The sequence below is a fragment of the Crocodylus porosus genome, unplaced genomic scaffold (assembly GCF_001723895.1).
Source record: "Crocodylus porosus isolate Cpor-Errol unplaced genomic scaffold, CroPor_comp1, whole genome shotgun sequence".
Taxonomy (NCBI): domain Eukaryota; kingdom Metazoa; phylum Chordata; order Crocodylia; family Crocodylidae; genus Crocodylus; species Crocodylus porosus.
Genome location: NW_017728913.1, coordinates 5,216,702 through 5,232,200, shown reverse-complemented (window position 1 = coordinate 5,232,200; position 15,499 = coordinate 5,216,702). Strand labels below are relative to the sequence as shown.

The 15,499-nt window shown below is 45.5% G+C and overlaps 1 protein-coding gene across 1 annotated transcript in view; it reads right to left on the bottom strand.

Annotated features, from left to right (window-relative positions):
* SMARCA5 (SWI/SNF related, matrix associated, actin dependent regulator of chromatin, subfamily a, member 5) overlaps positions 1-15,499 on the bottom strand; it is a 41,547-nt gene that overhangs the window by 19,811 nt on the left and 6,237 nt on the right. The window contains exons 3-6 of the mRNA XM_019534414.1: positions 9,693-9,859; positions 8,453-8,553; positions 2,353-2,453; positions 1,123-1,302 (exon numbers count right to left, since the gene is read on the bottom strand). Coding sequence (XP_019389959.1) covers positions 1,123-1,302; positions 2,353-2,453; positions 8,453-8,553; positions 9,693-9,859 — 549 coding nt within the window. The remainder of the gene's footprint in view (positions 1-1,122; positions 1,303-2,352; positions 2,454-8,452; positions 8,554-9,692; positions 9,860-15,499) is intronic.

Below are 15,499 nucleotides of genomic sequence, written 5' to 3'. Positions count from 1 at the left end.
CCCCCTTACATCCCCAAGCAACTACAGAATAGTCCTCCCTGGTGATGACCCCTTCTTTCCATTGGGTATAAGCCTCCTTTTTAGCAAGGAGACATTCCCGGATTCTTTTGGTGAGCCACAGAGGCTTGTGTGCTCTCCTGTATGATTCTTTTAAACCAGTAGCCCTGATAATTCTGCAAATCAATATGTGTATTCTGTCCACACACCCATCCCATGTACTAAAAATGCTGCAGGGCAAACTAATACTCCAGTTACACCCATTTTATCCTACTTTCTCTAATGAGATTGCACAACTATAATTGACTAGATATTTGTAAATAATTTAATAGATTCACCTTCATATTAAATCTTTGCACATTCTAACACACCTGTTTTTTTCTGCAGTATTAATAAAAATAGTGAACAAAACCAGGTTTTGTTGTTTTCTAAGAGAACAACTTGAACAAAAAGTATGTCCACATTAAGGTGGACAACACTGCATTTTGCTTAGACAAGGAAAAGAAAAGGGAACAGACTTCTTAAACAAAGAGAGGGGCACCATTTTAGTCACATTTAGATCAAGATCACACTTTGAACCAACAGAATTAGTGTCAGAGCAGTGAAAAATTTGCGTAGAGGAAGATTCCATACTTGCAAAAAGCTACAACCCAATTTTATAAGCAATACCAAAGATCAGTAAAAGACAAAAAACAAAACCAAAACCCAAAACTAGAGCTTGTGTTGCTTTCCAAACTACTGCTTTACACATTCAATGTAAGTTTGCCCCAAAGAATTTCACTCTCCTACTATCAGTTTCTGAAGGCTTATGTGGCAGATCCCCTGACCACACAATCAGAGAGCCGCCATTTAAACAGGAATGAGACAGCAAAATGACAAATCAGCAGATGGACCTCAAGTCCAGGAAGTGCTGAAGTGAAAGAAATCAAAGCCATTCTTATACCACTGTCCAAAAGTTCATGGCATATAAATGGTACTGCTGTAACACCAATTTCTGCAACCATATAGCTGCTTACGCTTACTCTACAGAAAGCTTGAAGGATGGAAAAACTGTTATTCTGAGTCCATCATGAATGACAATACCAACAAGAAAATAAAAATAAGAAGCAGAACACACAAACTTACTCTTTGGTCTTTGTCACCTATCAAACATACTGCTCGAAGTGTTGGTACCCATCTTTTGAACTCACTCATCCAGTTGTGTAAAGTGGATTTAGGAACTAATACCATGTGAGGACCTGGAATATTTCTGTAGTGTTTCATATACCCAAGAAGAGAAATTGTTTGCAGCGTCTTCCCAAGACCCTGTTAAGGGAAGTTAACATTTGTTAATTTTGAGTGGTCTTTAAAAACTACCCTAAGCAAACTCAAAGGTAAATTCAAAGAAAACAGGTGAAAACAAAAATTTCAAAACATCTCCCAAAGAGAATTTTCCAAGATATACCACACCGGGGCTGTTCAACTGGTGGCCAGCAAGGGGCTCTTACCCGGTCACCACTCCTACTTATTGCTTGATCCTACTACCCTAAGCTGAAGGATCTTGTTCTAGCACACACGTGCTATAAATTGTTAAATTCTGAATGGCTAATTTAAAATCCACTACAAAGAAATGCCCATAAACCACATAAGAACACACAGAACTGCAATGAGAATTCTGTTATTCTGGTTTAACTCCTTTTAAAACAGCTAAAGGCAACCACTGAGTGGACAGAAGTCTCATAAGTCTCCAGGCTATCAGTTTCACTTGGCATGGGAGAGATTTATGCAAATCTGTTCTCTTTTTCCTCCACTATCTCATCTTTGGGGATAGAAGTGTTTAAAAATAACGAAGCAAAGAGGGTCCTGTGGTAATGATTCACTTCCAGTTCCTTGAAGTGGCAATGGTGAGTGAGAATGAGGCTTTTAGCAGTACTTTCTGGCTATGTAAATACTGGCATTTTTTGCTCAGGAAGTTTCTTAGTTCTGCAGCTCTTTGCCATGGCTGCTTTATTATTAACATTGTCCCAACTAAAACAGTTACAGCTTTAAAAAAGTACACTGTTGTATCAAACAAACTTTTTTTTAGCCTGGATTTCCTTGAGTCAGGTAAACACATCAGAGCAATTCAGTTCCTTAAAGGCTTGCTAGCATAGTTCATTTGGACTGATGCTTTTAGAGTAATGTTACCCACATAGGTTTAATGTGTTATGATTTTGCCTTAACTACAATCTTTAAAAAAATAATAATTCAAGGGCACTTCAGTAAATCACACTGGCATTTAGTATTTTGAAAAAAGTTTGAAGCGGTGGTTGAAATAAACCAAAAATTGCATAATGTCTCTTGCTTTCATGTTCCCTCTCATAAAGACCTACATACCATTTCATCTGCTAGAATACCATTGATGCCATTCTCATACAAAGAGATGAGCCAGTTCAGTCCTCGGACCTGATAATCACGAAGCTTGCCCCATTTTACATCTGAAAACAAGTGTACAAAAGCTGATTAAAAAGATCTGTTAAAACATATTTGAAGCCTTTGCAGCACCACTTATTGCTAACTGACACTGTGATTATTTAACGGTAGGAGGACATTAAAGCAGTATCTTTCTATAGGTAATCCAAGCATCACAGGTTGCATCATTTATCACACTTGGCTTCCCTGATTATATTTACACTGCTAGTTAGGGTTGACCTTTTAACTACCCCCAAGCCGTTTACCCATCGACTGACTACACTGAAAATCCTTAAGTTTCCTGTACATCCTAGCAGTCCAGCCTGATCCAGGGGCAAACCAGGTGGCAGAGCCTATCTGCAGCACGTTAAGAGATCACCCAGGCACTGCAGGCCACAAGCATAGAAAGTATTCCAGCAACAAACCATGAATTCCTGCTCCCAGCATCACCCATTCTGCACCACACTGCCAATAAATACAGAGAGTCAAGCACAGAAGGAACAGCTAGCCCATTTACTGACCAATTCCTAGAAGGGCTCTGTCACCAGAACAAGAAACTACATGAATTTTGTGGTAGGAGGATATGGGCAGGGAAGGGAGAGGGAGGGACTCACATGAGTTCAGACTAGTGGAGAATGACTCATGATCAACCTCAAACCTCAAACAGCAGAGCAGGAATACAGTATGAGCTTAGAGTGAAAAATCAGGTTGCTCCTAAAGCAGTATAATTTCCATCAGCATCATGAAATGCGGCAAAATTCTAATCTAAGTAATCACAATTCAAGACTCAAAACTAAGATAAAACACTAAGCAGTATCAGGCTGAAGTATAGTACATTACAATGTCTTCTTCCAGTTGATGAGTAGACACAGATTAAATCTACAGCAAGAAAATTACACTGATACCTCATATAATCATAACTTGGAAGATAAAGCTTCACCACTAAAAAAATCTTTTGCAACATAAAATTTACAAATACCCAATCAACCAATTTCATCCCAACTGTTGTCTGAAGCCATCTGAACATAAAAAACTAGTGCCTGAAGATTGGAAGAAGGCCAATGTGGTGCCTACCTTCAAGAAACAGAGGAAAGTGGATCCGGCAAACTACAGGCCCATCAGCCTGACTTCTATCCCAGGGAAGGTCTTAGAAAAGATTATTAAAGAGGCCATTCTTAATGGACTGGCCAATGGCAACATCCTGAAGGATAGCCAGCACAGGTTTGTTGTGGGTAAGTCTTGCTTGACCAATCTTATTTCCTTCTACGACCAGATGACCTATCACCTGGACAAGGGAGAGGGAATTGATGTCATATATCTTGAATTCAAAAAAGTCTTCGATCTGGTATCCCATGATCATCTCTTGGCAGAAATGGCCAACTGCAGCCTCAGATCCACCACAATCCGCTGGCTGGGGAATAGGCGCCGTGGTTGGACCCAGAGAGTGGTGGTTGACGGAAGTCAACTGTCATGGTGCCCTGCAACCAGTGGGGTCCCCCAGACTCTGTCCTTGGACCCATATTGTTCAACATCTTCATTAATTATGTGGACACTGAAGTCAGAAGCAGACTGGCCAAGTTCACTGATGACACCAAACTTGGGGGCAAAGCATCCACACCTGAAGACAGGAAGGCGATCTAGGCTGACCTGGACAGGCTTAGCAAATGGGCGAACAAGAACCTGATGGTGTTTAACACCACAAAATGCAAGGTTTTCCACCTTGGGAGGAAAAGCCTGCAGCATCCTTATAGGCTTGGCAGTGCTACACTGGTTAGCACTACAGATGAGAGGGGCTTGGGGCTCTCATGACTGACCACAAAATGAATACGAGCCTTCAGTGTGATGCTGCAGTTAGTAAAGTGATCAAAATGCCAACTTGCATCCATAGATGCAAGTCGGCAAATCCCAGGACGTCATTCTCCCACTGTACTTGGCCTTGGTGAGGCCACAGCTGGAATACAGAGTCCAGTTTTGGGCTCCACAATTCAAAAAGGATGTGGAGAAGCTTGAGAGAGTCTAGAGAAGAGCCACGCGTATGATCAGAGGTCAGGAAAACAGACCTTACAATGACAGACTGAGAGCTATGGGACTCTAGCCTGGAAAAGTGCAGGCTCAGGTGCAATCTGATGGCCACCTGTAAGTTTATCAGGGGTGTTCACCAGGATCTGGGGGAACGGTTGTACCCCAGAACCCCCAAGGGATGACAAGGCCTAATGGTTATAAACTCCTTCAAGACCGTTTCAGGCTGGACATAAGGAAGAACTTCTTCACTGTCCGAGCCCCCAAGGTCTGGAATAGCCTGCATCTGGAGGTGGCTCAAGCATCTACATTGAACACCTTCAAGACAAATCTGGATACTTATCTTGCTGGGATCTCACGATCCCAGCTGACTTCCTGCCCCTGGGGCAAGGGGCTGGACTCAATGATCTTCCGAGGTCCCTTCCAGCCCTAACGTCTATTAAATCTATGAACTAAGGCCTGCTCTACACGTGCAAGTAAAGGTGCAATTGAATCTAATGCTACATGTGCATGGCAGGAGTTGAAATTTGGGGATTGCACATTAGATCAATCGCTTATTGCCAACGCAGTTAGTGCCCTGTCTTGGGCTATTCCCTGCACTGGCAAGAAGCAGGCTCCCATGTCAAGGAGCTCCCTTTGCTGAGGAGGCTCCCAGCTATAGGAACCATACACTGCCGGGGCCAAGAGCCCTGCAACTGTGGGGCTCTTGGCCCCATCTGTGCTTTACGCAACCATGACCGAGGCCCCACAACTGACAAGACTCCCGGTCTTGTCTGCACCTCATCAGTTGCAGGGGCTCTTGATCTGGACCAAGTGTGAGGGTCAGCTGAGGCCAACTGTCCCATCAGTTGTGGGGTCTCTCGGTCCTGTCTGCATGAGACGCAGCTGGGATCAAGAGCCCAGTCAGTTGAGGGGCTCTTGGCCCCATCTGTGAGTAAGGCACAGCAGGGACTGGGAGCCCTGTGTGGGTGTGCATGCACCCCTGGGTCTTTGAGATGATGGCAACTGAGGTCCCTAGGGCTCTGGCATTTCACACTGGGCATAGTGCATCCCTGCAGCTGGGAGCCTAGTCAGTTGACAGTGCTCCCAGCAGCAGGCAAGACCCTGCTACACGTGCAAATTAAAGCTCAATAGCAACAAACTATAAAGTTAATATGCATTTTGACGTCTAACTATATAGTTGGTTGGAGCTTTTTATTGTGCGATAAGCTACTTTGCACATGTAGCTGGTCTGAAGGTAACTGAGGAATGAACCAGTTAGCTACACAATACCTGTAACACCTAGATGGGGCCTAAATTGCAATTAAGTTTCACTGTGCTACCACCAGCAAAGCTACTGGCATGTCTTATCAAATACTCAAAATACTCTGGAGGAATTATGAAGAAGACAGAGTCCCATTTCTCTGCACCAAACAGAAAAAACAAGTTCTGAGTCTCCCGTTCATAACAAGAGTTCTAGTATTAAATAGAGCAGAAGTCCTTCACTGTAGTGCAGAAACTGATTGTTCTCCACGATGAAACTATATTCTCAATTTATACAGAGGTATTTCCATCCAACTACAAAGGTAAGATACTACACGCACAACACAGTGATTCTGAGTCTGTCAGACTAAAACAACAGTATCAACTGGAAAGCCCCATTCCTCCTTATGGATGCAAAACACAAACTAAAGAAAGGCAGTAAAACTACAAAGGCAGTGCAAGCAGCTACATAACTGCCTATGGAACAGTTGAGCCCAGGGTGGATCAGAAGTATGGAGAGAGGATTAACAAACTCCCAAAGAAGCACAGCTATAGCAGTTTGTAGCCATTACAGTAAGCTCAGAGTAGATGCTAGCATACAGCCACTCAGATGTCTTGTGCCTTGACTGTCTTCAAGGAAAATTCCTGCTCTCTCTAGAGCAACTGTGCAAAACATGTTTCTTACCTGAGCTTTTTTACCCCTACCTAAAAAAAACCCTGAAATTTAACAATATTAATGTTCATATTAATTATTTCATTGCTGATCATAACCAGAAACAATGATAATTCTTAAACAGGTTTTAATTTCCTTTTGTTGGACATGACATTCCACAGAACCAGGGCTGCAAACACAATTGCCACAAAGAATTTTTTCTTTCTGAGGGGTGAGGGAGAGTGTGCACAACTACAGCTTAATAATGACTTTCAGAAAGGAGTGGGAAGCTAAGGTTGTTTCATTTTTAGGGGTAAAAAGACTACTTTTACTCTACTTTTCTTTAGAAACATTAAATGAGAATGCAAGTAGGAAACTTCCATGCATCATTTCAGAAGTTTCCTTTAAAAAAAAAGGTCCAAGGATTTTTGCAATTTTCTTACAAAATATTGGAGAAATATTTGGGATGGAATACTACCTGCTTTTGCAGCCTTCCAGTAACATTCATAGCTCTCCAGAAACACAACAGCATTGCCAAAGTGCTGCTTAAAACCAATAAATTAAAAACCAAAGGGGAAAAAAAATTGTCTACATTTCTGTGAAGCTTGCTTGACTGCAAAAGCAAGGAGTAGAAGTAGAGCAGTTAACAAGGACCAGCTAGATAGTTTCAAGTTGGCAGAGTCAAATGGGATGCACCCAGGGGTTCTGAAGAAATTGGCTGTAGTAATTTCAGAGCCATTGGTTATCCTCTTCAAGAGCTCATGGAGGGCAGATAAGGTCCCACATGACTGGAAAAGGGCAAATATAGGGTGCTGACAGACTTAGGAAAAAAAACAAAACAAAACACTGCTTTACCAGAAAAAGGAACACGTCAGTTTGACTCGGCTCACCCAGCATCTGTGTAGCTCAGGCTTCACCAGGGCTTTTGGGCACTTTTATGTAATAGCTGATTGAATCAGGTGATCAGGAACAACCAGCATGGATTCACCAAGACCAAGTAAGATCTGACAGACATGATTTCCTTCTATGATAAGATGACAAGTTTGGAAGATGGGGGAAGAGCAGTGGAGGCTTCTGACACCACATCCTACAATATTTTCATTTAAAATCTAAGAAAATACAGACTAGACAAAAGAACCATACGATAGATATGAAACTGAACAGCATGCTCAAAAACTAGTCCTCAATTGCTCAATGTCTAGTCGGGATGAGGTATAAAGTGGGGTCCCCCAAGGATCTGTCCTATGTCCAGTATTCATGTCTTCATCAATGATTTGGACAATGGGATTGAGAGCACACTTAGCAAATTTGTGAACAGCACTGAGTTAGTGGAGTTGCAGATTAGGAGCCTGGGAAGCAAGACTTTTGAGGAAAGGCTGAAAGAACTAGGTCATTTATTACTTTGGAGAAAAGACTGAAGGTATAAGATAAGTTTTTAAATACCCAAAGGGCAATTACAGAGGACAAAGATAGGCTTTCCCTGTGGCTGTAAGGGACATGACTAGAAGCAATGGCCTCAAACTGCAACAGAGGAAATTTAGGTTGTCGATTAGAAGAAACTGTCTGGCTATGGGCATTGTCAAGCATTGGAACAGGTCACCTAGTGAAGTTATGCAATCTCCATCCTTGGAAATTTTCACAAGCAGGTTAGATGCACTTAGCTAGGACAATTTAGTCAGGGATGATTCTGCCTTGAGCAAGGGCCTGGACTAGTTGACCTTGCGAGATACCTTCCAGCCCTACTTTCCTATGTTCCTATAAGTACAGAAACATAAAAATAGTATTCTTCTCCTAAGGGCAGGAGGTAAAGAACCAAAATTATGAAGCCAGGCCTTTGTGAAATGAGTCCAGGGACAATTTTTTTTCCCAGCATCCAAGAAAGGAAAAAAGCAACTGAATCTCTAAAAAGTCCTGGAACCCACTGACAATTGCCCTCCCTCTTGTTAGTCATTTTAATCCTTTGGTAAAATGAGTATGATGACTTCTTGGAAGAATCTTGAAAAAAAATTTTTTCCATAGGGAGGCTGAGATTAAGCTTCAGTTTAATCTAGAATTTTGGGGCATATTAAACTATCGGGTAAAAAAAAAAGTGAGACTGAAACACAAACATACATGATGGAGATTCTTCAAATCGAGTGCATACATTAGTTGCCTTGGAACTTTCTGTCAATAGCTCTTCATCTTCTTCCTGCTCTGTTCTACGATGGCGATAACTGAAAAATAAAAAGTAAAATATTAGAAACAGATTCAGAAGTCACTAGATTTCCGAAAAAAAATCTAGATATCATTTCAGTATGGATGACAAACATTTATAAGTAACTGTCCTGGATAAACTTGTAAATTTGTGTCCTGGATAAAACTGCCCTGGGTAAACTGTTATGCTGAACACAGCCACACTTTCCTATTTCAAGCACATCTACTATTTAGTGTCCACATTTGTTGCTTTACAGCCTTTTAAATATTATAACAATAAGCTGACAACTAAACTTTCAGTTGAATTTACCAGCTCTAAAGGCAAGCCTTTTCTTTCTTGTTATCCCCATGGATCCACTACAAGATTAGGAAATGTTTGGAAAAAGGTCTACAAGTGGTAAGGATACCCATACGAACCTTCAAAAGAGTGGGAGATTCTATTTTGAAAAGTTAATTCACGCCTGGTAGCACTTCAGCGCTTCCGCCAGGTTCTTTTAAGATCAACAAAAACATCCAACTTTATAGATCATCAATTCCAAAGGCAAAATTAAAATCGGTTTACTTTGTGATTCACCTACAAAAACTCAGCACACCTAATCCCCATAAACTAGGGGTTGACAACCTACAGTCGGCAGGCCAGATCTGACCCATGGAAACTTTGGATCCAGCCCTACTTTTACAGGGCTCTGGCAGCATTCAAAGGAAGGGGGTGCCAGTCACAGGTGCTTTCCCCATGCTACCACAGAGACAAACAACACTGGCTGGGTCCAGTGCCTGTCCATCTCTGAGCTAAGGTACCTGCCCATCCTGCAGCCAAGAAAAGTTGCCGACCTCTGCTGTAAACTATTTCACACCACTACTCATTATTCTATTTCCCCCCCACACACACCAATTCTTGCTTCATTCTCTAATTTTATGTCATAATAGTATTTTGCAACTACTCAATTCATAGGACCACAAATAAACTTCAATTTATAAACAACATATAATAAAAAATATACACTCCATTTTAACGTCATAAGCACACAAACCAGGGCTAGTTTCCAGAAAACAAAGAAAGTATTGATCTTCATCATTTAGCTTTTATGGGAAGTTCCCAAACTTCAACAGAATACATTATCACATTGCAAATATAACTAGTGTATGACCTATTACTCACTCTCCAACCGACAGTAGATTCTGTTTCTCATCCTTCTTTATTCGTGGACGGCCTGGTTTCATTTTCAAAGGTGAAGTTGGAGTTTTTTGAGCGGCAGGCTGAATGAAATGAGCAAATAACTCAGTCTGCTTCAGAAGATACTCAAATCTGTTTGCTCTGTCTGTTTGCTGTTGATAAGAAAGAAAAAATAAGTCACTTGAGGAACAAGTGCACGATATTACAATATATTCATGTTTTTAAAAACTGCAACCTATAGTACAGATAGCTTAAAACAGGGAGTACTTAGAGAGGTGCTAAGGGGTACATGCACATGGGCGGGGACAAAGCATTGCCACCCACCACCCCATACCACCGGCTCCCAAGAGCAGGGCATTGACTCCCCTCTGTGGGCCACACGGGCACTGGCCAGCCGGCCACGGGGGAGAAAGCTTGCATGTGACAGCTACATGCACCAACCACCACCCTGTGCCACTGCCATGCATTGCTTTCCCACAGCCAGTCGCACATGTGGCTCCACAGGCAGCTGATGGGTGGTGCGTGACTGGTCAGCTGCAAGGCCCGTCGTCAGCAGCCCACGGAGCCGCATGTGCGACCGCCACCCACCGCCCACACCCGGTCACTGCCACGCCCCCTACTTCGCATCCAGCTGCCACCACCAGGAGTACACTCCTTAAAGGGTTGAAAACCCTTAAACAATCCATATTCAAATCCATATTCTTTCAAGCACATGAAAATATCAAGCATGTAGTCACGTGACCTGCTGAATGTATTAAATATCACTGGACACATCTACACATACATTTGCAGCAGCACATTTACTCACGAGTAAATAACTTGTGAGTAAACAGTACCAGGCAGACATCTACACACGCAGGGAAGTGGGCACAGATTTGCTGCTAATCTCCTCCTGCTTCCCAGGGCCCTACAATGGCCCCCTGCCACCACTGGAAGGAGCCCCAGGTTCTGGCTGCAGCTGCAAGCAGCCCTCTTGAAAAGACAACCCTGCTAGCTGCTCTCTGGCCAGCCACTTCACTGGCTAGGAACAGCATGCGCAGCACAGGGACAGCACAAAACAGTGTTCTCTTTGCTGCCTCCATCTCCCTGCGCCATGGCTGCTTCTGCCCCTGCCAGCGACAACCAGCAAACTGGCCTCCTGCTGGTTGCCATGCTGGTCCTACAAACCCACCATGCTGACTGCCACCTGGCCCATGGCTGTCTCGCCCCTCTCAGCTCCCTGCAATGCAATGACCACCTGCCAGCCACTGCACCCCGTCCCAGGGCTGCTGCCATACATGTGCTGCCTTGCATGTCTGGCTCTGCAGTCCGCTGACAGGCCTCACACTCAGGGGCAACGGTGGCCAGTGCTCCACCAGTGCAGGTGGCTCCCCCTCTGGCAGGTAATATCCAAGGCCAGCAGAACCAGTGTGTGGCCTTAGCCCTGCTGCAGGCAGCTCCGGGTCCACAACCAGGCAAGGGCATGCTGTTGGATGGTAGGTGGCTGCCAGGGGGCAGAGAAGGCTAGGTCGGAGGGCCAAGCATCAGGCAGCAAGAAGGCAACTTCCAGGGCCAGAAGGGTGTCCAGCATCATGCAGTAGTCATCTGTGGCCTGCACTGCCCAGGCCAGGATGGTGTTCTGTTCCCACAGGGCCTCCACTCACTTGTGCTCCAGGGCCAGGAGCTGTGCCCAAAACTCGCTGTCTGCCCAGTCCCACACTGCCTCACATCAGTCTAGTGCCTCCTCGCAGGACACATCCCCCGCCCACCAGGCCCAAGGGTCTGCCAGCTGGTCCTCCAGTGCTGTGACCAGCAGGTCCAGGAAAAGGGTCCTGTTCAGGGTCCTCCTCTGGCAGAGCTGGAACATCTGCAGGGCCTTGACTGTGGCTATCCTGAGGCTGGATCCCAGCTGCCAGGTGCAGCCTCCCTTGTGTGCAGCTGCAAACCCAGTAAAGCCATGAAAAATAAGCTGTGTGAATTTACAACAGTTCAGAGATAAGATGCTCTGTACCAGAGGCCCTGCACTGCCCAGGTGCCCAGGGACCATGTTAAGTTGGGCAGGCAGGCCCAAGCCCACACAGTCACCAGCCAAGCCTCCCAGCCCCACTCACTCCCCTAAGGCTGATGGGCCGCTGGATGCTGGCTGCAGACAGCCTGCCTTCCCAGCTTCCTTCCCAGGCCGTGGGACAGGCCAAGCTGCTGGCAGCACCTGATGCCACAGCTCCAGACCCCACCCCATCTCTTCCTGCAGGCCAACTGCTTTGTTGCACTGCTGCCCAACCCACAGCACCCAGGCTCAAAGGGGCGCAGGGCTCCTGAATGACTGAAACGAGGAGCTACCCATGCCACAGCCTTCTCTGCAGGGGTCTTCTCCAGGAGGTGTTCCAGGGCCAGCACCCCCACCCAAGAGTGCCCCAGCTGCGCAACCCAAGTAGCATGCAAGGAGGTGTCCGTGCAGACCGAAGGGTGCCAGACCCACTACACCTTCCTGCTGCTGATGCCCTGGCCACATTTGGCACTGAGCCCTGAGCTACGATGGCACGGGAGGGCAAATCTGAGCTGCTCTGCAACTTCTGTGGCTGCCTGGAAGGCTGCCTGGAGGGCTGCCTGTGTCTGTGCTACATATCACTGCCCCCAGCTGCCGAGGAGGACATCACCGCTGGCATCAATGCAATCCTCGGTGTGCGAGGCCCATGCCCACCTACTTGCAGGGACATGGCTGCTCAATAAAGTCTTGCAGTCTGCCTCTCCCCTGCATGCTATGGGGAGAAACCCAGGGCTAGGGGAGTGCAGGCAGACCAGGGGCCAGGGAGTACCCTCCCCACAATGGCCTTACCACATGGCCAGAGCTGACATGAATAGTGACTCCGCACGGTCCTGGCTGTCAGCGACAGCGTGCAACTCCAGGCAGTGTCCTCAGATGGCAAGGCATGGCACAACAGGTGGGTGCCCAGGTAGGGCCTCCCCCCCGGCAGAAAAGCTGACACTGTTGGCAACCAGTGGTGTCATGGCTGGCCGTACCTCATGGCGGGGGCTCAGCTCCCCAAGCTGCTGGTAGAGCATGCCTTTGGGGAACTTGGCAGGACAGACTGCTGGATGCCCAAGGGCCCCTCTCCTAGTGATGAATCACCATGGGTGCCAGCCTGGGGAGGGGACTCAGGCAGGCTGCCCATGCTGCTGTAGGCAGCACAAATGCAGCCCGGGTCCCAGAGCACAAGAATAAATGACATGGACTTACAGGCACTCCCCAACCGACACTTGTGGTCATTGATGGCTACCCGCTGTGCCCACAACACCTTCAACACTGTCATACCAACTGGTTGCGTCCACACTCCTGCATCCAGGCTGACAGCCCCTCATAGACATGGGCATTGGAGTGCCCGCCCCACTGGAACTGGCATTACACCTGTCTTGACCCACAGTACCACAAAGTCACCAGTCTCCTTCTACAACCAGCTGGGGCCCTGGGTGGCTGGCAGGCACAGGTGTGGACATGGACCTCAGCAAGCACATCACCGTCATTGATCCCACTACAGCTCTCTGGGCCACCACACAGCTGTCCCTGTGCTGCCAAGCCTGAGCAGGTGCCTGCAGCACCCAGCATAGGGGCCTGGCATGGGACTGGCAGCTGCGCAGCAGAGGCAATGCCCCATAGCACCTGCAAGCTCAGAGCCAGCTGCTGGGAGTGGGCTGTAGGCAGGCGCATCTTGCCCTAGAAGCTGCCTACAGCTGGGCCTGGGGGCTGGAAGGCCTGGCTGGTACCTGCAGCAGCCTGCAGACCTGTTAACCATGCAGCACTACAGTGCCAGGTAGAGATGTCAGGGTGCAGGCAGGCTGGGACACCTGGCCTGCCACCTGCCCAGGAAGACACAGGGTCCTAGAATGGCCTCAGGCTCCCTGCTGGTATGCCCCAGAGTTCAAAATGCCCGCAGGCTTTTAAAGGCATGAGACAGAGGCTGCTATTCAGGCAGGCCAGCCTTGGGGCAGGAGAGGCTCCCAGGCCAGAGTCCTGGGGCTAGACTGAGGCCAGACTCCTAGTGACAGGGCTGACCTAGGAGCAAGCTTGCTCCCAGGTTGCATCTATATGTGCATTACTGCGCACTAACTAATCGTGTAAAATTTAATATCTGCATTTGCAGGTATCAAATTTACTTGTGATTAGGGGTTTTTACACAGTAAACTACTCTACTGTGCAGTTAAGTGTCTCATATAGACACACGCCCACTGTGTCCCAACAAGGCTAACTTACGTAAGTTTAGACCACAGCCAGCCACCCATATAACTGAAACCTGACTTTGGGTCAGGGATCCTTAGATAAGTAGTTGTGTCTGCTACACAGAGTGTATGGGAGGAAATATTACAGACTGTTGCACCCAATGTGTCTAAAGTTTTGTATTTCCTTTAAAACAGTCTCCATGTGGCACCGCACATCTGTCTTCCAAAATCTGAACAAAGTGAGGACTAAGTTTGCAGGGCCAATAGGTTAAAGGCAATGCTACCTTTTCTTTTCTTTTTAAGTAACAACTACATCTTTACATCTTAGCAGCTGCCACATTGCAGCAGTTAGCAATTTACATAGTTACAGGAAATCGGCTCACTTACTAAAAAGGAACAAAGTCCAGTCCATTAAAATTGCCACATTATCTCAATATGACTCAAATTGGTCCAGTGAACCAGTTCTATCATATTATATATTAAAGAGGAGGTCAGTAATGGAGAGGTGCTTTATGCATGCAAAATGGACAAATAATCCTATCCACACTACTGCCTGAAACATTTTAGCTACACTGTTCACAAGAGCCAAATTTAATTGTGCCCCAGCTGACTGACAACAGATGTGCTACAAACCCTGGAATAAAACTTCCTGCCTAGACAACATGGGCATTTTTTTAAAGTTATTTAGAAGGGCAACCATGATAACCAAAAGTCACAGATTATCCCTTTCCAGAGCTGACAGTACAATTGCCAAAGAATAAGTTGGGACCTTAACTTATTCAGCTGTTCAAATAAGAATACCTACCTCTTTGGCTTTAACTGATTGTTTTACTAGTTGAATGAAAACGCAAAGACATGACAGAACCAGCTGCATTGCATTAATTCTGCAGTTTTAACATTTTAAAGTTAATTAGAATTTTTTGTGTCTTTGAATGCTGAAAGCATAAATTGTAGTCAACATTTTCTGTGCATGACAAAAATACTAACTGCCTAACTATTCCTCAGATTAGCAAGTATTACCTCCTTATATAGATGGGGACAAGGACTAGTTATATATAAATACAACTCACTGCTTTAACATTGTTAACAAACCTAAGCCTCTTGTGTAGGTAATCAATCATAATGGTGTTCATTTCAGACTTGTGAAGACAACTGGAGTACCACTGAAGCCCATCACTTTACCAGGAAGCAGCAGAACATAAAGATCAGTTAACTTTTAAGTATGGTAATTTAGACTCATAGACACCAGTGAACTGACAAGATTCACATCAGGTTCACTCTTCCCCAGATGTAAAACTTGCATATAGTCACTTTCAAAATTAGTACGAAAAATAAATAGGAAAGAAAACATCGTGGGTAGAAAGGAGGCTCCCATCCCTTATTCACAATACTCAGTTGCAAGAGTATACAAAAGGGTCATGAACAAACTTAAAAAATGGATCAACAATAATCTTAAAAACGGATTCGCCTTTAAAGAAAAAAAATGCAGCAAACCATGAAGCGGCTACTCGGGGCTGGGGGAACCAGGAGGACAGTGATCAGCAGGGTTTTCTCTGATTAAAAACCCAAATTTCTTGATTAAAATTAAAGCCCGCCTC